The 22,716-nt window shown below is 42.6% G+C and overlaps 1 protein-coding gene across 1 annotated transcript in view; it reads right to left on the bottom strand.

The window, feature by feature from the left end:
* FBXL16 (F-box and leucine rich repeat protein 16) overlaps positions 1-22,716 on the bottom strand; it is a 194,386-nt gene that overhangs the window by 9,456 nt on the left and 162,214 nt on the right. The window contains exons 4-5 of the mRNA XM_053695039.1: positions 20,388-20,472; positions 12,197-12,260 (exon numbers count right to left, since the gene is read on the bottom strand). Of these exons, the coding sequence (XP_053551014.1) occupies positions 12,197-12,260; positions 20,388-20,472 (149 nt within the window). The remainder of the gene's footprint in view (positions 1-12,196; positions 12,261-20,387; positions 20,473-22,716) is intronic.

Raw genomic sequence — 22,716 nt, 5'->3', positions numbered from 1 at the left:
TGGAGAAAAGATAATATCCTAGGAATCCTGAACTTACTCCATGAGTAACCCTTGGATTCACACCAATGAAGATATTTACACCATATCTTATGATAGATTTTCCTGGTGACAGGCTTTCGAGACAGAATTAAGGTATCAATGACCGATTCAAAAAAACCACGCTTTGATAGAATCAAGCGTTCAATCTCCAAGCAGTCAGACGTAGAGAAATTAGATTTGGATGTTTGAAGGGACCTTGAAGTAGAAGGTCCTGCCTTAGCGGCAGAGTCCATGGTGGAAAGGATGACATGTCCATCAGATCTGCATACCAAGTCCTGCGCGGCCACGCAGGGTCTATCAAGATCACCGAAGCTCTCTCCTGCTTGATCTTGGCAATCAGACGAGGGAGCAGAGGAAACGGTGGAAACACATAAGCCAGGCTGAAGGACCAGGGCGCTGCTAGAGCATCTATCAGCGCTGCCTTGGGATCCCTGGACCCGTAACAAGGAAGCTTGGCGTTCTGACGAGACGCCATGAGATCCAGTTCTGGTTTGCCCCAAAGTTGGATCAGCTGGGCAAATACCTCCGAATGGAGCTCCCACTCCCCCGGATGAAAAGTCTGCCGACTTAGAAAATCCACCTCCCAGTTCTCTACTCCTGGGATATGGATAGCTGAGAGATGGCAAGAGTGAACCTCTACCCATAGAATTATCTTTGAAACCTCCAACATTGCCAGGGGGCTCCTTGTTCCCCCTGATGGTTGATATAGGCTACAGTCGTGATGTTGTCCGACTGAAATCTGATGAACCTGACCGCAGCTAGCTGAGGCCAAGCCTGAAGAGCATTGAATATCGCTCTTAGTTCCAGAATGTTTATCGGAATGAGGGCCTCCTCCTGAGTCCACGAACCCTGAGCCTTCAGGGAGTTCCAGACTGCACCCCAGCCCAGAAGGCTGGCATCTGTCGTTACTATAGTCCATTCTGGCCTGCGGAAACTCATTCCCTTCGACAGATGGACCTGAGATAGCCACCAGAGAAGAGAATCCCTGGTCTCTTGATCTAGATTTAGTAGAGGGGACAAATCTGTGTAATCCCCATTCCACTAATTGAGCATGCAAAGTTGCAGTGGTCTGAGATGTAGGCGGGCAAACGGAACTATGTCCATTGCCGCTACCATTAATCCGATTACCTCCATACACTGAGCCACTGACGGACGAGAAATTGAATTAAGAGCACGGCAGGGAGTTAGAAGTTTTGACAACCTGACCTCTGTCAGATAAATCTTCATTTCTACTGAATCTATCAGAGTTCCTAGGAAGGAAACTCTTGTGAGAGGTGAGAGAGAACTCTTTCCTTCGTTCACCTTCCACCCGTGAGACCTTAGGAATGCCAGAACAATGTCCGTATGGGACCTGGCGATTTGAAAAGTTGACGCCTGTATCAGGATGTCGTCTAGGTAAGGGGCTACTGCTATACCCCGCGGTCTTAGAACTGCCAGAAAGGACCCTAGAACCTTCGTAAAGATTCTTGGTGCCGTGGCTAACCCGAAGGGAAGAGCCACAAACTGGTAATGCCTGTCTAGGAAGGCGAACCTGAGAAACTGATGATGATCCCTGTGTATCGGAATATGTAGATAAGCATCCTTTAAATCCACGATAGTCATAAATTGACCCTCCTGGATCATAGGTAGGATGGTTCGAATAGTCTCCATCTTGAAGGATGGGACCCTGACAAAATTTGTTTAGGATCTTGAGATCCAAGATTGGTCTGAAAGTTCCCTCTTTCTTGGGAACTATAAACAGATTTGAATAGAAGCCCTGCCCCTGTTCCTCCTTTGGAACTGGGTGGATCACTCCCATAACTAGTAGGTCTTGAACGCAATGTAAGAATGCCTCTCTCTTTATCTGGTTTGCAGATAATTGTGAGAGATGAAATCTCCCCTTTGGAGATGAAGCGTTGAAATCCAGAAGATATCCCTGGGAAACAATCTCCAGAGCCCAGGGATCCTGGACGTCTCTTGCCCAAGCCTGGGCGAAGAGAGAAAATCTGCCCCCCACTAGATCCGGTCCCGGATCGGGGGCTACTCCTTCATGCTGTCTTAGAGGCAGCAGCAGGCTTTTTGGCCTGTTTCCCCTTGTTCCAAGCCTGGTTAGGTCTCCAGACTGGCTTGGACTGGGCAAAATTTCCCTCTTCTTTTGTAGAAGAAGAAGATGAGGCTGCGCCACTCTTGAAGTTTCAAAAGGAACGAAAATTAGTCTGTTTGGTCCTTAACTTGTTGGACCTATCCTGGGGAAGGGCGTGACCTTTTCCTCTAGTGATATCAGAAATGATATCCTTCAGTCCAGGCCCAAATAGGGTCTGCCCTTTGAAGGGGATCTTGAGAAGTTTAGACTTTGAAGTGACATCAGCTGACCAGGATTTAAGCCATAGCGCCCTACGTGCCTGAATGGCAAAACCTGAATTTTTAGCCGTTAGCTTGGTTAAATGAAAAATGGCGTCAGAAATAAATGAATTGGCTAACTTAAGAGCTTTAAGCCTGTCAAGGATATCATCCAACGGGGTCTCTACCTGTAAAGCCTCCTCCAGAGACTCAAACCAGAAAGCCGCTGCAGCAGTGACTGGGGCAATGCATGCAAGAGGCTGGAGAATAAAACCTTGTTGTATAAAGATTTTCTTAAGGAAACCCTCTAATTTCTTATCCATAGGATCTAGGAAAGCACAACTGTCCTCAACAGGAATAGTTGTACGCTTAGCTAGGGTAGAGACTGCTCCCTCCACCTTAGGGACCGTCTGCCACAAGTCCCGTGTAGCGGCATCTATAGGAAACATTTTCTTAAAAGCAGGAGGGGGAGAGAACGGCACACCTGGTCTATCCCATTCCTTAGTAATCATTTTTGAAAACCTCTTAGGGATTGGAAAAACATCAGTATAAACAGGCACTGCAAAGTATTTGTCCATTTTACACAATTTCTCTGGGACTACAATGGTGTCATAGTCATACAGAGTCGCTAAAACCTCCCTGAGCAACAAGCGGAGGTGTTCTAGCTTAAATTTAAATGCTGTCATTTCAGAGTCAGACTGAAGTAACGCCTTCCCTGAATTAGAGAAGTCACCCACAGATAGAAGCTCTCCTGCTTCAACTTCTGCACATTGTGAGGGTATATCAGACATAGCTACTAAAGCGTCAGAGAGCTCTGTATTTGTTCTAGCCCCAGAGCTGTCCCGCTTTCCTTGTAACCCTGGCAGTTTGGACAATACCTCTGTGAGGGTATGAGTCATAACTGCCGCCATGTCTTGTAAAGTAAACGCATTGGACCCGCTAGATATACTTGGTGTCCCTTGAGCGGGAGTTATAGGTTCTGACACGTGGGGAGAGCTAGATGGCATAACCTCCCTTTTGTCAGTCTCAGAAACCTCAGGTGATAAATCTTTAAAAGCCATAATATGGTCTTTATAACTTATAGAAAGATCAGTGCATTTGGTACACATTCTAAGAGGGGGTTCCACAATGGCTTCTAAACATAATGAACAAGGAGTTTCCTCTATGTCAGACATGTTTAACAGACTAGTAATGAGACCAGCAAGCTTGGAAAACACTTTAATAAATGTGAAAAAAGCAATAATAAAAAATGGTACTGTGCCTTTAAGAGAAAAAAACTACCACATAAACTGCAAAACAGTAAAAAAAATTAGTAAACTCTACGAAATGTTTACAGCGTGTATAAGGGACTAAAGCAGCATTGCATCTACTTGCAAATGGATGATTAACCCCTCAGGCCCAAAAACGAATTAGAAAAACATTAAACCTGTTAACAAACAGTCAAAGACACTGCCACAGCTCTGCTGTGGCTCCTACCTGCCCTTAAAAACGATTTTGCAGGAAAAAAACCCTCTATGGTGGTCCTATAAGCCAGAGGACTCCTTCAGGGAAGCTGGATGTCTCAGACTGAAAACGAAAATAGGCCCCTCCCACCATGCACTCAAAGTCAGAGGGCCTTAAAAAAGTACTCCTAGGAGTAATCTAACAAGCCATGTGGAAACTAGGCCCCAAATAAAGATTTATCACCCTCAGAGAAAAAACATTTTTATTTATAAATCATGCAAACGTTTTTACACTAAGTAATATAGGTATTAACATGAATATTATCCCTTTTTGCAAGCATGATCCCAGTTGTTGTTAAATCACTGTATCAGGCTTACCTTAAATATACCAGGCACTGTCAGCATTTTCTAGACCTTATCATCTCTCTAGAAAAAAATATACTGAACATACCTCAAAGCAGGCAATCTGCAGACCGTCCCCCCATCTGAAGTTTTCTTTCCATACTCTTCAGTTATGTGTGAGAACAGCAATGGACCTTAGTTACAAACCGCTAAGATCATCAAACCTCCAGGCAGAAGTCTTCTTCCAATTTCTGCCTGAGAGTAAAAACAGTACAACGCCGGTACCGTTTAAAAATAACAAACTTTTGATTGAAGGTAAAAACTACACTAAGTCACCACATCTCTCTTGATACTTCCTTTCTTGTCGAGAGCTGCAAGAGAATGACTGGGGGTGGCAGTTAGGGGAGGAGCTATATAGACAGCTCTGCTGTGGGTGTCCTCTTGCAGCTTCCTGTTGGGAAGGAGAATATCCCACAAGTAATGGATGAACCCGTGGACTGGATACACCTTTACAAGAGAAAATAGTTTTCATAGGTAAATAAAAAAACAAAAACAAAGGAGCTCCGTATAGAGCTTGATGCCCCCTTCAGGCTCGCTGGAAACAGAAGTTATGAAGCAGCGGTCTAAAGAGCAATGCTCCATAACCTTTCTGCCTGCTCTGAGGCAGCAGACAGAAATCGCCAGAAATCAACCCGATCCAATACGATCGGGTTAATTGACACCCCCTGCTAGCGGCCTATTGGCCACAAATCTGCAGGGGGCGGCATTGCACCAGCAGTTTACAAGAACTGCTAGTGCAATGAAAAATGCTGAAAGCGTATGCTGTCGGCATTTACCGATGTGCAGCGGACATGATCCGCTATATCGGATCATGTCCGCTCGCACAATCATAAATAGGCCCCAAAGGCTCTACGTCTGTTTAAATGGAGTGATAGCAAAAATGCTGAAAATTCTCTTTTCTTGTAAATACTAGGCAGTAAAGGGGTTACATTTGCAGTATAAGATACTAGTATTAAGGATTTGGTTGATAGTACTATACTATGGGGCCTATTTACTATGGTGCGAGCGGACATGATCAGATATAGTGGATCATGTCGGCTGCACCTCGATAAATGCAGACAGCATACGCTATCGGCATTTATCACTGCACCAGCGGATCTTGTAAACAATCGTCCGCTAGCAGGGGCTGTCAGTCAATAGACTGTATTCGATCGGGTTGATTTCTGTCTTCAGTCTCAGAGCAGGCGGACAAGTTATGGATCAGCGGTCTTTAGACAGCTGCTTCATAACTTCTGTTTCAGGCTCGCCAGAAACAAGGGGCATCAAGCTCCATACGAAGTTTGATAAATATGCCCTTATAACTTTAAAGATAAACAATTTGTCCCAGCACAAGTTATAATCCATATTATTTTGTATTGAATATTAGTCAAGCATGGTCTACTGGACTAAATTACAGCAACATGTTATCATCACCCCAAATCATTCATCCAACCATGCCAAGAAAAAAGAGAAAAAAACATGAAGTCCTAATAAAAACAAAGTCCAAACAAAGCTTACTCCTACACATTCTCACCTCCACTAAATTGCTCATCGCCAGAAACTGAAAAAAGAGCCAACCCCCCAGATGGCAGGGGGTAGTGGACTGTATAAACTATGTGGAAACCATGGAAAACTATGTTTTTAGGGAACATAGACGACTAAATGACTATAGCCTTATATGGGAACCATGGGACTCACTTGAGACCCACAAAACCCCGTAATTAGACTGCTAAATCAGTACGGATTAGTAACTATTACCTGAAGATCCCCTACCACCCCTGACCAACACACGCCCTAAACCCCCCACATAGATAAACCAGGTGCAGAGACTATGAGATTACCTGACAACCCCATAATTTTATTCTCCTTGGGGGAAGGAGAGATTTGCTGTCCTCCTTGTCCAGAGTTCATATCCTAAGTGCCTTAGCGAATTAAATTATTACCCTAATGGTCATGCCTTTAATGTTTCCGGTAAAGAAGTTGGAAAATCCAATGATAAGAAAACATCCAAACAAAAGGTGACCTCTGTAAAAACGAGGTTCTAAGAATAGAGATATCTCCCAGCCTATTTTCACAATGTTTTGTACTTCCGAGTGCAGCCTCATGTTTATATGTTGTACATCCCTTCTATATTGCATTCAATGTATGACTTATTTGTAACCTCAATAAAAATTATAAAAAACAAAACAAAACAAAGTCCAGAAAAAATATCAATAACCCACAAGGTGTCCCAAACAGGAGCCAGATGTCATCATATGGGACAAGAAAAAATTAATCAAGTTTGTATTTATATAAGATACGTAACAGTGGTGGCTGGTGAATTTTGAAGATGGTGGGGCGCTAGGCCACAACCTTTAAATAAAGCCCTGCCCCTCAGATGATGCCTTCAAATGGAAGCAGAGTACGATTGTCCTGCATTTCTTTAAAAAATAAATAAAAAAAATAGAACAGGGTGCTGCAGTGCATCTTGTTAGTTATTTAGAAAGCTCAGATCAGACAAGAAGGACTAATACCATGGATCTGCCTGTGGGTAGCAGTGCCCTTGGGTAATGCCTGACTTTTCTCACTGCTGATTATGAATGATGTGGTATTACAGGAGAGATAAACATCTACGCTGCATGCTAGAAGAGGTATTACAGTGCCAGGACTGGTATTTTCTGCTACAAACGGCTTTTTCTTTGATATGATCTCAAAAGTATAACAAGAAGAGAAATGCAATAGCTAATGAACAGCACAGTTAGAATAACAAACGTCTGTATGAGTCCAGTAGTAGAATTAGACTATTGGTATTGAATCATTGTATGAGTCTGAATTTCTTTATAGCTTCACAAGAAATCAGTACAGGAACATACAGCTGACACATTTTGCAGAGGAAAACAAAAAGCACATTTTTGTTTCCAATTAAGCTCACCTGCAGACACAAAACTATTTATATTAAAAAGAGGCCCTCTCTTTCATTTAAGTCATTTAGATGAACCAGTGTGAGTGTAAATTATTCGGCAGGCTTAACTAGATGCCGCATCTGAAGTGCTAGCGACTCACTAGGGGCCTGATGATTTAAAGCTCCTTGCTAAGGCGAGATTATCTAAGAAGTCTCGTCAGTACAACGACGAAACCCCTCAAAAAAATGTAGAAACACACATTTTATCTTGAGACGTGTTTATGTCACTATGTAGTTGTCTACTGTATACGTGATGAGGAGACTTCTACATTACAATATAAGGTCTAAAAACATCCTAAAGATTTTGTGTGATTTCTCTCTATGCCGGCTTTTTGATCATCAGGCCCTAGATGTGAAAGAATTTCCTACCCGCCACCTAAGTCTCAGTGTACCTAACTAGTGCACAAACTCTCTAAATCCTTATAGCACATTCTTGGCTTGGAACAATAGCCACTGCACTGCCCTTTTCCGCTTACTGGTTAGTGCAATACTGGGAACTTTTAGGAAGCAGATTGCACAAACCGGTAAGCAGGCAGGGACAGCGCCTGGATAGAGATGGATGTCCGGACTTCAGGAACCATGAGTAGATATTCTGGGGTTATGAAAAAGAGCCCATACAAATTCTCGTTTAGAGGCAATGGGTAGCTTAGTTTTTTTTTAAAAGACTTAGGTTTTTTTATTTTGGGGGGTTGGTTGGGTGGTGGGTTTTACTGTTGGGGGAACTTTGTATTTTTTTACAGGTAAAAGAGCTGTTTAACTTAGGGCAATGCCCTACAAAGGGCCCTTTTAAGGTTTATTGGTAGTTTATTGTAGGCTAGGGGGCGTTTTTATTTTGGGGGGGCTTTTTATTTTTAAAGGGCTATTAGATTAGGTGTAATTGTTTTTATTTTTGATCATTTTTGATAATTTTGTTTATTATTTTTGTAAGCTTACGGCCAGATTACGAGTTTTGCGTTAGAGGCTATGCGGTGCTAACAAGCAGTTTCTTCTCACCGCTCACTTTCCTGCAGCGCTGGTATTACGGGTTTTTACAAACCCGGCGCTAAGAGGCAATAAGTGAGCGTTGAGCAAAATTGTGCTCCTTACCGCACTCCAGTATCAGCGCTGCTTAAGTCAGTGCACAATTTCCCCATAGGAATCAACGGGGAGAGCCGGCTGAGAAAAAGTCTAACACCTGCAAAAAAACAGCATAAAACTCAGTAACGCAGCCCCATGATTCCTATGGAGAAATAAAATTTATGTTTACACCCTAACATGAACCCCGAGTCTAAACACCCCTACTCTTAAATTTATTAATCCCTTATCTACCGCCCCCGACATCGCCAACACCTACATTATACTTATTAACCCATAATCTACTGCTCCAGACACCGCCGCCACCTACATTATATGTATTAACCCCTAATCTGCTGCCCCCAACATAGCCGACACCTACATTATATTTATTAACCCCTAATCTGCCACCCCCAATGTCGCCACAACCTACCTACACTTATTTACCCCTAATCTGCTCCCCCCAACGTCGCCGCCACTATAATAAACAGATTAACCCCTAAACCGCCGCACTCCCGCCTCGCAAACATTAGTTAAATATTATTAACCCCTAATTTGCCATCCCTAACATCGCTGCCACCTACCTACATTTATTATCCCCTACTCTGCCGCCCCCAACGTCGCCCCCACTATACTAAATGTATTAACCCCTAAACCTAAGTCTAACCCTAACCCTAACACCCCCTAACTTAAATATAATTACAATAAATCTAAATACAAATTAATATTATTACCTAAATAATTCCTATTTAAAACTAAATACTTACCTATAAAATAAACCCTTAGCTAGCTACAATATAACTAATAGTTACATTGTAGCTATTTTAGGGTTTACTTTTATTTTACAGGCAAGTTTGTATTTATTTTAACTAGGTAAAATAGTTATTAAATAGTTATTAACTATTTAATAACTACCTAGCTAAAATAAATACAAAAGTACCTGTAAAATAAAACCTAACCTAAGTTACAATAACACCTAACACTACACTATAATTAAATAAATTTACTAAATTAAAAACAATTAAATAAATTAAATTAGCTAAAGTACAAAAACAAACAAACACTAAATTATAGAAAATAATAAACAAATTACAAGATATTTAAACTAATTACACCTAATCTAATAGCCCTATCAAAATAAAAAAAGCACCACCCTAAAATAAAAAAAACCTAGCCTAGACCCACCCAATACACCCTTAAAAAACCTAACACTAACCCCCTGAAGATCGACTTACTGTTCTGAAGACCGGACATCCATCCTCAAGGAAGCGGCAGAAGTCTTCATCCAACTGGGCCGAAGTCCTCAACGAAGCCGGGAGAAGTCTTCATCCAAGCCGGGCGAAGTGGTCCTCCAGACGGGCAGAAGTCTTCATCCAGACGGCATCTTCTATCTTCATCGATCCGACGCGGAGCAGCTCCATCTTCAAGACATCCGACGCGGAGCATCCTCTTCTTCCAACAACTACCCGACAAATGAAGGTTCCTTTAAGTGACGTCATCCAAGATGGCGTCCCTTAGATTCCGATTGGCTGATAGAATTCTATCAGCCAATCGGAATTAAAGTAGAAAAAATCCTATTGGCTGATGCAATCAGCCAATAGGATTGAGCTCGCATTCTATTGGCTGTTCCAATCAGCTAATAGAATTGCATCAGCCAATAGGATTTTTTCTCCCTTAATTCTGATTGGCTGATAGAATTCTATCAGCCAATCGGAATCTAAGGGATGCCATCTTGGATGACGTCACTTAAAGGAACCTTCATTCGTCGGGTAGTCGTCGGAAGAAGAGGATGCTCCGCATCGGATGTCTTGAAGATGGAGCTGCTCCGCGTCGGATGGATGAAGATAGAAGATGCCGTCTGGATGAAGACTTCTGCCCGTCTGGAGGACCACTGCGCCTGGCTTGTATGAAGACTTCTCCCGGCTTTGTTGAGGACTTCGGCCCGGTTGGATGAAGGCTTCTGCTGCTTCCTTGAGGATGGATGCCCAGTCTTCAGAACAGTAAGTCGATCTTCAGGGGGTTAGTGTTAGGTTTTTTTAAGGGTGCATTGGGAGGGTTTTATTTTTAGGCTAGGGTTTGGGCCTGCAATAGAGCTAACTGCCTTTTTAAGGGCAATGCCCATCCAAATGCCCTTTTCAGGGCAATGGGGAGCTTAGGTTTTTTTTAGTTAGTATTTTATTTGGGGGGTTGGTTGTGTGGGTGGTGGGTTTTACTGTTGGGGGGTTGTTTGTATTTTTTTTTACAGGTAAAAGAGCCGATTACTTTGGGGCAATGCCCCGCAAAAGGCCCTTTAAGGGCTATTCATAGTTTAGTTTAGGCTAGGGTTTTTTTATTTTGGGGGGGCTTTTTTTTATTTTGATAGGGCTATTAGATTAGGTGTAATTAGTTTAAAGATCTGTAATTTGTTTTTTATTTTCTGTAATTTAGTGTTTTTTTGTGATTTAGCTCATTTAATTTATGTAATTGTTATTAATTTAGTTAATTTATTTAATTGTAGGGTTAGGTTAGATGTTAGTGTAAATTAGGTTAGGTTTTATTTTACAGGTCAATTTGTATTTATTTTAGTTAATAACTATTTAATAACTATTCTACCTAGTTAAAATAAATACAAACTTGCCTGTAAAATAAAAATAAACCCTAAGCTAGATACAATGTAACTATTAGTTATATTGTAGCTAGCTTAGGGTTTATTTTATAGGTAAGTATTTCGTTTTAAATAGGAATAATTTAGTTAATGATAGTAATTTGTATTTAGATTTATTTAAATTATATTTAAGTTAAGGGGTGTTAGGGTTAGGGTTAGACTTAGGTTTAGGGGTTAATACATTTAGAATAGTGGCGGCGAAGTTGGGGGCGGCAGATTAGGGGTTAATAAAAATAATGTAGGTGTCGGCGATGTTGGGGGCTGCAGATTAGGGGTTACTAAGTATAATGTAGGTGGCGGCGATGTCCGGAGCAGCAGATTAGGGGTTAATAAGTATAATGTAGGTGGCGGCGATGTTAGGGGCGGCAGATTAGGGGTTAATATTTAACTAGTGATTGCGAGGTGGGAGTGCGGCGTTTTAGGGGTTAATATGTTTTTTATAGTTGTAGCGATGTCCAGTGCAGCAGATTAGGGGTTAAACATTTTATTTTAGTGTTTGCGATGCGGGAGGGCCTCGGTTTAGGGGTTAATAGGTAGTTTATGGGTGTTATTTTTAGCACTTTAGTTATGGGTTTTTATGCTATGGCGTTGTACCATAAAACTACTGACTTTAAAATGCGTTAGGGATCTTGGAGGTAGAGGGTGTACCGCTCACTTTTTGGCCTCCCAGGACAAACTCGTAATACCAGCCCTATGGAAGTCCCATAGAAAAAAGGGTTTACGAAGTTTACGTAAGTCATTTTGCGGTAAGGCCAAAGAGGTGTGTGGTGCCCCTAAACCTGCAAGACTCGTAATAGCAGCGGTAGGGAAAAAGCAGTGTTAGGACCTGTTAATGCTGCTTTTTCAGCCTAACGAACAACTCGTTAGTGTTTTTTATTTTTCGTAATTTAGTGTTTATTATTTTTTGTAATTTTAGATTTTTTAATTTTTCTCGTAGTGTTAGGTTTTTTTAAATTTGTAATTTAGATTTTTAAATTGGTAGTATTTTTAATTTTATTAGAATAGTAAGGTTACTATGGCGGTTTGGATCGTGTCGGTATAGGCTGTAACGCAAGCATTTTAGCCTGACCGTACAACCTGTAATACCGGTGTTATGAAAATCCCACACAAAAATGTAATTTTTTTAAGTGCGGAATGGACGTTGCATTTCAGGCTAAAAAGCTTGCGGTATAGCTATACCGACAAGACTCGTAATAGCGTGTAACTGCCATTACACTGAAATTGACATTTTTTCAGCGTTAAAAGATGTAACTCAAAACTCGTAATCTACCTGTATGTTTGTCAAATAAATATATGAAATAAATCCACAACAGATTATAGAAGTGATACTGGGAGCAGGGTTCTCCTTAATTAAAGAAATAAAAAACAACAACTCACCAGCAAGTGATAACAGGCGTAAGCTTTTCATTCCCAATAAATGCTTTAGGCCAAAGTCCTGCACCTGAAACAACAATACAGGCATTTTTAAGTGACAATATATTAAATATTAAAGGGACATGAAACCCAATTTTTTCTTACATGATTCAGATAGAGCATACAGTTTAAAACAGCTTTTCAATTTATTTCTATAATCACATTTGCTTCAATCTCTTGTAATCATTTGTAGAAGGAGCATATATGTGCAACCACTAATCAGTAGGTAGCTCACACTGGTGCTGCACCTAAGCCTATCTAAGTATGCTTTTAAACAAAGGATAGCAAAAGAATAAAGCAAAATAGATAATAAAACAATCTAAAAGCAATAGCATTTACTTATATATATATATATATATATATATATATACACATACACTGGCAAAAGTGTGGGTACCCTTCCACTTTTTTAGGAAAACGCACAATTTTCTCTAAATTAAGTAAAAATATACAAAAGTATTTGGTGTCCACCATTGGTTAGAACAGAAACATTACTTTTGATTTATGACTTCACACATTACTTTAAACATTAAAACAAATGAGAATGCTATCAAGCACTTTCTTTCGATCTGAATAAGATTTCTACACTTTTTCGACTGGGATTTTGTCTCACTCTTCTTGAGCAAACTGCTCCAGTTCGCTCACGCCTTTTCCCAACTGTGAGTTTCAGCTCTTTCCACAGATGTTCAATGGGATTCAGATTTGGGGGTAGATTTAACAAATGTTGAGCGGACATGATTCGCTATAACGAATCATGTCCGCTCGACATTGCTAAATGCCGATTTATCAATGCACAAGCATTTCTAGTGAAATGCTTGTGCAATGCTGCCCCCTGCTCACCGGTGGCCAATCGGCTGATTGCAGGGGGTGTCAATCATCCCGATCGGATCGGGATGATTTCAGAAGTTAAGGAGCAGCGGTTTTACGACGGTCCAATGTTTAGAACGGTCCAATGTTTTCTTCTCATCCAGGCCCTGATGACTGAAGTGCCATAAGGCAGCAAGATATATTCAAAAGGGAATTCTACAAACGTGATTGCAATATTGGGAAACATGGAAACGCAATTGCGCGTTATCAATATTCATATTTCCATTACATTGAGAATTCGCATTCGCGATCCTGATATTCATATTTCACAATATTGCGAATGTTGTTTTCAATATAATGTAAATATGAATATTGAGAATGTGCAATCACAATCTTAAAATAAGTAAAAAATACACGTCTAAGGACACAATAGAAGATTAGTAGAGTCACGTTTGCAGTTTACATACATATTCTAACATTATACTATTTACAATCCCCAGCTCCCACAGTTTTAATAGGAAGTTGTTGTTTTTTTAATTTATTTACAAAGTCGATCACAGACATGACGACTATATAGGTGTTTACTGGGCCTCCCATAAGTAACCTGTATTTTAATGGGGAAATATCTTATGGGTTTCTAATATTCAAAGAACTGTCCTCCATCTTAACAGTCCCTTTTGTCTCGCCAGGTTTTCAGTGGCGATATTTCCCAGTGTGACAAATATAGTACAATGAAACTGAATTTACATATTCATAGTTTAAAGTGTTAATACAAATAAAACTGTTTTTATTTTCACATAGTATACTTTAAAGACAGCCCCCCCCCCCCCCCCTACGCCTACATTGCTGCTCAGTGGTAATGTTGGTGGACTTTTGGTATAGTTGTGATCTCCATTATATCCTAAGGGAGACACACTCATCAGCACAATAAGGTTCAGCCCACAATAAGGTTCACAGCTATAATAATCAACCACCAGGGTGCTTGTAACATTAATACATTAATAATAAGAAAACCATACTCACTGGAATTTAATAAATAGGTCAACAATAATAAATATAAATAATATAAAAAATACTGCTGCTATAGGTTCATATGTAATTACCATTCATTGCAATGTCATTAAAGGGACAGTTAACACCAACATTGTTATTGTTTAAAAAGATAGACAACACCTTTACTACCAATTTCCCAGCTTTGTGCAACCAACATTGTTATATTAATATACTGATTAACATTAAAACCTCTGAATTTCTGCCTGTTTGTAAGTGTTACAGAAGCATTAGTTATTTTGTTGTGAAGAGCTTATTTCCCAGCAGCAATGCCTGAACCAGCAAGCCAGCGCCTAAGAAGGGCTCCAAGAAAACCGTAACAAGTATCATTTCATAAAGAGTTAACTCTTTTTTTTCAGCTTTTAGAAACTATTGTCTAATCACCTCTGGAGCCAGACTGCTAATTGATAAGATGAACTTGTAAACTTGTTATCTTAAGTACTGTAATCCTATTGTGGCCTGTCAAAGGACAGTGCTCTCTATCTAAATGTGTGATGGGGGATTTTGTGCTTCCCCCCCTCTCCCCCTGGGAGTGCCCTGTGTGCATGTAACCTTAATAAAAAGCAGGCTGGGCATCCCAGTCCTGAGTTCTTGTTTGACCCTCAATCGCAGCGTTGACTCGTTTTTGTGGGCAGAAGGGTATCCTAGCGGTACTGCAGCTAAGGGAGATTATTCTATATTTGCGAGACTCATATAGAATACTATGGAAAGCAGCTTCTCCCCTCTTTAGCAATAGGGATCCAGGCTACTAAGCGGTCCATCTCTCAGCGAGACTAAGGGTAACCGTAACATTTGGCGGCAGCGGCGGGATTTTCCTGGATTTCCTAGGAGAGGTACAGAACGGATGGAGAGCGCTTACGAAAAATTGAAGCGTACAACCCAAAAGGATTTACTTGAAAGCAGAGGGGGGTACGCCAGCAACCGGCCGAGGAGAGAGCTGATCGCAGAATTGACCGAACTGGATCAGAGCTTCACAATGGCGGAAACACCGACCACGATTAGTGACGAAAAAACCAGGATTGTTCGGGAAAGGCTCTCATTATACGGGCCGAACCCCTCCATGGAATTGGTACAGCAGTTGATGGCAGAGGCGGACGAGGATATACGAGAGACTCGAGCCCACGAACTCAACCTAGCGAATGCACACCGCAATGCTGAAGCCCCGCAGGTAATCATCCCTGTCGAAAATGCTGGGAGGCCCAAGATACCCTATGCGGCATTTCGACCCTTCCTAGAGAGCGAGACAGGGATTGATGAATATTTGGCGGACTTCGAAAGGCAATGTGCCCTGCACCAGATTCCCAACAGAGAGTGGCCCACGATATTGTCTGGGAAACTATCCGGGCGAGCCCTGGAAGCCTTTCGTACTCTGGGTGCTGAGGAAGTGACACAGTATGAGCTAGTTAAGGAGACACTGTTGCGACGGTACGCTGTAACTCCGGACACGTATCGCCGACAGTTTCGGGGCACGGAAAAGAAGCCTAACGATACCCATATGGAATGGGCGCACCGAATGCGGAGAGCGGCAAATCACTGGCTGAGCGGAAGTAAAGCGGTGACTGGGGAGGAAATTTTACAATTGTTTCTCTTAGAACATTTTTATAATGGCATGGAACAGCAAGGGAAGGAATGGCTGCGAGACAGGCGGCCTTCTACCTTAGAAGAAGCAGCCAAATTGGCCGATGAACATTATGACTCCCGTCTTCACGAACCCATGAACTACCGAGCTCCAGCACGGGTCGAACCCAGAGAGGTTTACCGTGCACCCCCTCGTACTGAATTCCGAGCCCCGGTGCCCACAAGGCCCGTCCGACACTCAGGACCACCCAATAACAGCTCTGAGCGTCCCAGACCGACTTGCCACCGATGCAAGCAACCAGGGCATTTCATGGCTAGCTGCCCCCTTAATACGCACCAGACACCCAGGAATTACAATTACCCCTCTGGGTCCTATCGTCCGGCCCGGGCCCTCTGTGTTAACCAAGAGGCCCCTATGGAGGGATATGTGGGGCCGCTTCACGAGGCAGACCCTGTATATGCTGCCTCAGATAACCGCCAGCACCATCGGCAGAGGGTATGGCTCGAGGGGCGATCTACCGAGGGATTGCGAGACACAGGGGCTACTATCACGCTGGTACAGAGTCATTTGGTGCCAGAGCACAAGCGATCCGGACAGACTGTGGCCGTTAGAGTGGCGGGGGGGGATGTGTACAAAATTCCAACAGCTAAAGTGCATCTTGATTGGGGAGCGGGAAAGGGGGCTGTGTACGTGGGCCTAATGGATAATTTACCTGCCGAAGTACTACTGGGCAACGATTTGGGCCCCATGACTTCTGCCTATGCTCCAGTATGCAACAACGAGGCGGACCCAGTGACTACACGGGCCCAAGCCCGGACGGAGCGAGAGCTCTCACCAGTGCGGGAGACACAGGTAAGACCTACCCCGACCTTGCCTGACAGGTTAGGCCCCATACCCTGGGACACCCCAGATGCTTTCGAGGCAGAGTCTAAGACTGACCCGACCTTACAAAAGTACCGGGAACGAGCAGAGACCGGAGGGGGCGGGGCAGATAACGAAACATTCTTATGGGAAAAAGGGAAACTATACCGCTGGACAGAGAAAAGGGGACAGCGTAGGCGACAGCTGGTAGTGCCCCACAAATACCGTCAAGAAATCCTCAAAATAGGCCACGACATCCCCTTAGCAGGCCACCTAGCCGTTACCCGTACCCTACACCGCATTACTCACACGTTCTTTTGGCCAGGGGTGCACGCTGACGTTAGAACTTACTGTAACACTTGCGATGTGTGTCAACGAGTAGGAAGGCGAGGTGATCACCCTAAAGCCCAGCTAGTAAATATGCCCATTGTAGAGGAACCCTTCAGCCGGGTTGCTATTGACCTAGTGGGACCACTGGCTACCCCTAGTCCCTCCGGTAAGCGATACATTCTTACCGTAGTGGACTACGCTACCAGGTACCCAGAGGCTGTCGCCCTATCCAACATACAAGCGGATACGGTAGCGAATGCACTAGTACAGGTGTTCTCCCGGATAGGATTTCCAAAAGAAATCCTATCCGACCGAGGCACCCAATTTACGGCTGAATTGACCCAACAACTCTGGCAGGTTTGCAAAATTAAGTCCCTCCTGAGCTCCCCATACCACCCCCAGACGAACGGGCTGTGTGAGAGGTTCAATGGGACCCTCAAGCAAATGCTCAAGACGTTCACTCAGGAATACCGAGACTGGGAACGCTTCCTGCCGCACCTCCTATTTGCTTATCGGGAGGTGCCCCAGGAAACGACAGGGTTCTCTCCCTTCGAGTTGCTCTACGGAAGAAAGGTACGGGGACCCCTAAACCTGATCCGGGAGCACTGGGAGGGAGAGATGGAGGCTGACGGTGTCCCCATTGTGCCATACGTGCTGGAACTCAGGGACCGAATGGAGCAATTAGCCAAATCCGTGCGGGCTAATCTCCAGTTGGCCCAGAGAAGACAGAAAGTATGGTACGATCGGGGGGCCCGAAAGAGAATCTTCACCATAGGACAAAAGGTGTTAGTACTTAAGCCGGTGAAGACAGACAAATTGCAGGCGTCCTGGCAGGGTCCCTACCAGATCGTAGAGAAAAGGGGAGACACCACTTATGTGATAGCTAGCTGCCACGACAACAATCTTAGAAAGACATTCCATGTAAACATGCTCAAGGAATATTTTGAGCGGCCAGAGAACGTGACGGCCGTATGTTGTTCCCCTCAGGAAGACCCCGACAGTTTACCCATTCCAGACCTATTAGAAAAGAGCCTCCCCACAGGTATAGTGGCGCAGGTTCAGATAGGGGACCGACTTAGCCCCACTGAAAGGGAGCAGCTCAACCAACTCCTCCAGTCTAAACACCTCACCTTCTCCCCGAAGCCAGGGTACACTACTTTAACCACCCACCAGGTAGATACTCCGGGACAAGCTCCCTTGCGCCAGGCTCCGTACCGAATCCCCGAAGCAGTTAGGACAGGAATGAAGAAGGAGATCGATGAGATGCTCCAGCTCAGGGTAATTGAGCCCTCCGATAGTCCCTGGGCCTCCCCAGTTGTCTTGGTGCCCAAGAAAGATGGGACCACCCGGTTCTGCGTAGACTATCGGAGGCTCAATGAAAATACCGTGACGGACGCTTACCCTATGCCCAGGGTAGACGAGCTACTCGATCGTATAGCCAGGGGAAATTACCTGACCACTATTGACCTCTGCAAAGGTTACTGGCAGATTCCCCTGGCCCCGGAGGCTATCCCCAAGTCGGCATTCGTCACCCCATTCGGCTTATATCAGTTTAGGGTAATGCCGTTTGGGATGAAGAATGCCCCAGCTACATTCCAGCGCTTGGTGGATAGGCTCCTGGATGGCTTCCAGAGTTTTGCTTGCGCCTACCTGGACGACATAGCGATCCACAGTGAGTCCTGGGAGGACCACTTAGCTCATGTGGGAATGGTTCTGGATCAGATCCGGGCTGCTGGCCTGACTCTGAAGCCAGAAAAATGCCACTTTGGGATGGCCGAGGTACAGTACCTGGGTCACCGGGTGGGGTGTGGAAAGCAGCGACCAGAGCCGGCCAAAATAGAAGCTGTCGCCAATTGGCCCACCCCCATCACTAAGACTCAGGTCCTAGCCTTCCTGGGCACGGCAGGGTACTATAGACGGTTCGTACCAGACTACAGCACACTTGCCAAACCCCTGACTGACTTGACCAAGAAGAACTTACCTCGACAGGTCCTGTGGTCTCCCCACTGTGAAACGGCTTTCCAGGCTCTCAAAAATGCCCTAATTAACGCTCCTGTCTTGGCGGCCCCAGCCCTTAACAAACGTTTTATCGTCCATACAGATGCTTCCATGTTCGGGCTGGGAGCCGTCCTCAGCCAAGTAGGCGAAGATGGAGGGGAGCATCCAGTTGCCTACATCAGCCGGAAGCTCCTGCCCCGCGAAGTCAGCTATGCAGCGGTCGAAAAGGAGTGTTTGGCTTTGGTGTGGGCATTAAAGAAATTGACTCCCTATTTATATGGTCAGGAGTTCACTCTGGTCACCGACCATAACCCGTTGGTGTGGCTGAACCGGGTCTCTGGAGATAACGGCAGGCTATTACGTTGGAGCTTATCGTTGCAACCCTTCAATTTCACCATTACTTACAGACCTGGGAAACAGAATGGCAACGCCGACGGGTTGTCCAGACAAACCGACCTCAGCCCCGCATAATCAGCGGTCTGGACAGCCTTAGTCTGCCCCGAAAAGGGGTCAGACCGTGTCTGCCAGAGTGTTCCACAGAAAGGGAGCACTGTTACAGAAGCATTAGTTATTTTGTTGTGAAGAGCTTATTTCCCAGCAGCAATGCCTGAACCAGCAAGCCAGCGCCTAAGAAGGGCTCCAAGAAAACCGTAACAAGTATCATTTCATAAAGAGTTAACTCTTTTTTTTCAGCTTTTAGAAACTATTGTCTAATCACCTCTGGAGCCAGACTGCTAATTGATAAGATGAACTTGTAAACTTGTTATCTTAAGTACTGTAATCCTATTGTGGCCTGTCAAAGGACAGTGCTCTCTATCTAAATGTGTGATGGGGGATTTTGTGCTTCCCCCCCTCTCCCCCTGGGAGTGCCCTGTGTGCATGTAACCTTAATAAAAAGCAGGCTGGGCATCCCAGTCCTGAGTTCTTGTTTGACCCTCAATCGCAGCGTTGACTCGTTTTTGTGGGCAGAAGGGTATCCTAGCGGTACTGCAGCTAAGGGAGATTATTCTATATTTGCGAGACTCATATAGAATACTATGGAAAGCAGCTTCTCCCCTCTTTAGCAATAGGGATCCAGGCTACTAAGCGGTCCATCTCTCAGCGAGACTAAGGGTAACCGTAACAGTAAGCCACTATAGACAGCCTCTTAACTCATGCTTTTTTATTAGCTTTTCACAACAGGAGACGCTAGTTCATGTGGGCCATATAGACAATATTGTGCTCACGCCCATGGGTTGTGCATGAGACTGCACTAATTGGATAAAATGCAAGTCAATAGATAATAAATAAATAGCCATGTGATCAGGGTTCTGCCAAAAGAATCTTAGAAACAAGGTAATTACAGAGTTTAAAAGTGTATTAATATAGCCGTGTTGGTTATGCAAAACTGGGGAATGGGTAATAAAGGGATTATCTACTCTTTTTAAATAACAAGAATTTTGTAGTTGACTGTCCCTTTAAAGTTCATCATGTTCCTTTAATTGTGTCCTTCTCTATACAGTGATAAATATTGAATTACTCTTTTCTCACCTGGCAACACCAGCGAAGATAAAGACTGCGAAGTGATGACATTGTGGACAGATAGCTTAGCCCAGTGTCTGTTATTCTTACACATCTGTGGAAAGATACAGGGTTGGTGAGAAGCACTGATATAATATCATCAATTATATATATTCTTTTCCAAACCTTTTATTTGTTTGGATACAAGGAATTATGTCTACTATTTTATGTGAGGTGCTTAGCAGGTTAACATCAGTTAGACTGTTCATTTCTAACCTGACTTTAAACCAAGTCTTAGTCTTCCAAGATTTCAGTTTCTTTCTGCAGCAGTGCACACAGCTCTGTGGTGCCACCTGTGTTTCTCTGTGGCAGTAATAACAACAAAAATAATCGAGAAATAATTCATGAAACACTGCACATATTGCAGCAGCTTTCTTGTTTTATTTATTCCTTCCTCAGTCTTGTTAAGCCTAGCCATGTTCTAGCCAATCATAACAACATGTGGTGATCCCTAGTCTGGATCCTGTATCAGAACAAAATTACCCTGATAGGGTAATAGCTCGTTTCCATTGGGCCGTAAAAAATCGGAGCCATAAGCTACTGAAGTTGCCGTCAGCTAAAAGTAGATTATGGCTCCATTTTAGTACCTGGCTTCCACTGAAACTGATAGTGCAGTGTGTGCAGTCGCTCTTTTTGTGTAGGTATAAGTTAACGTTTTGTGTAGGTATAAGTTAACGTTTTGTTAGGTATAAGTTAACGTTTTGTTAGGTATAAGTTAACGTTTTGTTAGGTATAAGTTAACGTTTTGTTAGGTATAAGTTAACGTTTTGTTAGGTATAAGTTAACTTTTTGTTAGGTATAAGTTAACGTTTTGTTAGGTATAAGTTAACGTTTTGTTAGGTATAAGTTAACGTTTTGTTAGGTATAAGTTAACGTTTTGTTAGGTATAAGTTAACGTTTTGTTAGGTATAAGTTAACGTTTTGTTAGGTATAAGTTAACGTTTTGTTAGGTATAAGTTAACGTTTTGTTAGGTATAAGTTAACGTTTTGTTAGGTATAAGTTAACGTTTTGTTAGGTATAAGTTAACGTTTTGTTAGGTATAAGTTAACTTTTTGTTAGGTATAAGTTAACGTTTTGTTAGGTATAAGTTAACGTTTTGTTAGGTATAAGTTAACTTTTTGTTAGGTATAAGTTAACGTTTTGTTAGGTATAAGTTAACGTTTTGTTAAAGCTTCCATCAAACATAAGATTTTCGAAAATGGCACCATAACAAGTTAGTTGCTATGGTAACCCGACCTGACACTAAAAAAATGTATGATTAACTTCATCTGTGTTCATCTGTGATTACCTCCAAAGAGAAACAAAAGCAAAGATATACTTTTTAAACTATAAGCAAATATTACTTTTTATTATAATTACATTTTCCACTTTATTAAAGGGACATAATACTCATATGTTTAATCACTTGAAAGTGATGCAGCATAACTGTAAAAAAACTGACAAGAAAATATCACCTGAACATCTCTTTGTAAGCAAGAAAGATATTTTAGGTCAAAATTTCTCCAGCTTACCAGAACGCTGCTGTAAATCTGCAAGTTGAAAAACAAAAACAAAACAAAACACAATAGCCAATCAGCATCAGCAGTGCTGAGGTCTAGCAATTGCTTTGCGGTGATCTCATGAGATTTCACTTAAATCTCATGAAATTTAACAGTAAAATTCCTTAAACTGAATAGGTAAATAACATGAAGTGCCTGCACATGACATATGCACACTCCCTTGCAAGTCCTGGGACTAGTATTCTCTACAGTGGGGTGTAAATACGTAGAAATGTTTGAGGTAAATATCTTTCTTTGTTACATATAGATGTTCAGGTGAAATTTTCTAGTCGGCTTTTTACAGCTAATGCTGCATCACTTTAAAATGCTTCAACATTTTGGTATCATGGCCCTTTAATATATGTAATCTTTATTGCTGCCCTAGGCATAAGTCAAGTTTGAATTTTAGAGATATGTGCTTGCATATATTTTTATAGGTAAATACATATTGATATTTCCATAAGAACACAAGTGCAACTATACACAGTACAATAAATATTACAAATAAAAAAAAATTCTACTTTGAAACACTTGCATCATTTGCAATTTTTAAATTTCCTCTTTTACACCTGTTTGAGCTGGGTGTAATTTTTTTCAATGCATCAACAGCCTCTAACAGTGTATTAACAGTTTGCACTTTCATTGGAAACCTATTGTAAATTAGCGCTTAACGGCTTCTAAAACTTTCTATGGGATGTCAAAATATTTTCAACAGCCAGACCCCGGCTGCTGATATTGTGGTAAAGAAGCAGTTGATACA

Source organism: Bombina bombina, chromosome 11 (genome assembly GCF_027579735.1).
Source record: "Bombina bombina isolate aBomBom1 chromosome 11, aBomBom1.pri, whole genome shotgun sequence".
Classification (NCBI taxonomy): Eukaryota; Metazoa; Chordata; class Amphibia; order Anura; family Bombinatoridae; genus Bombina; species Bombina bombina.
This window is presented reverse-complemented; position numbering and strand designations above follow the sequence as displayed.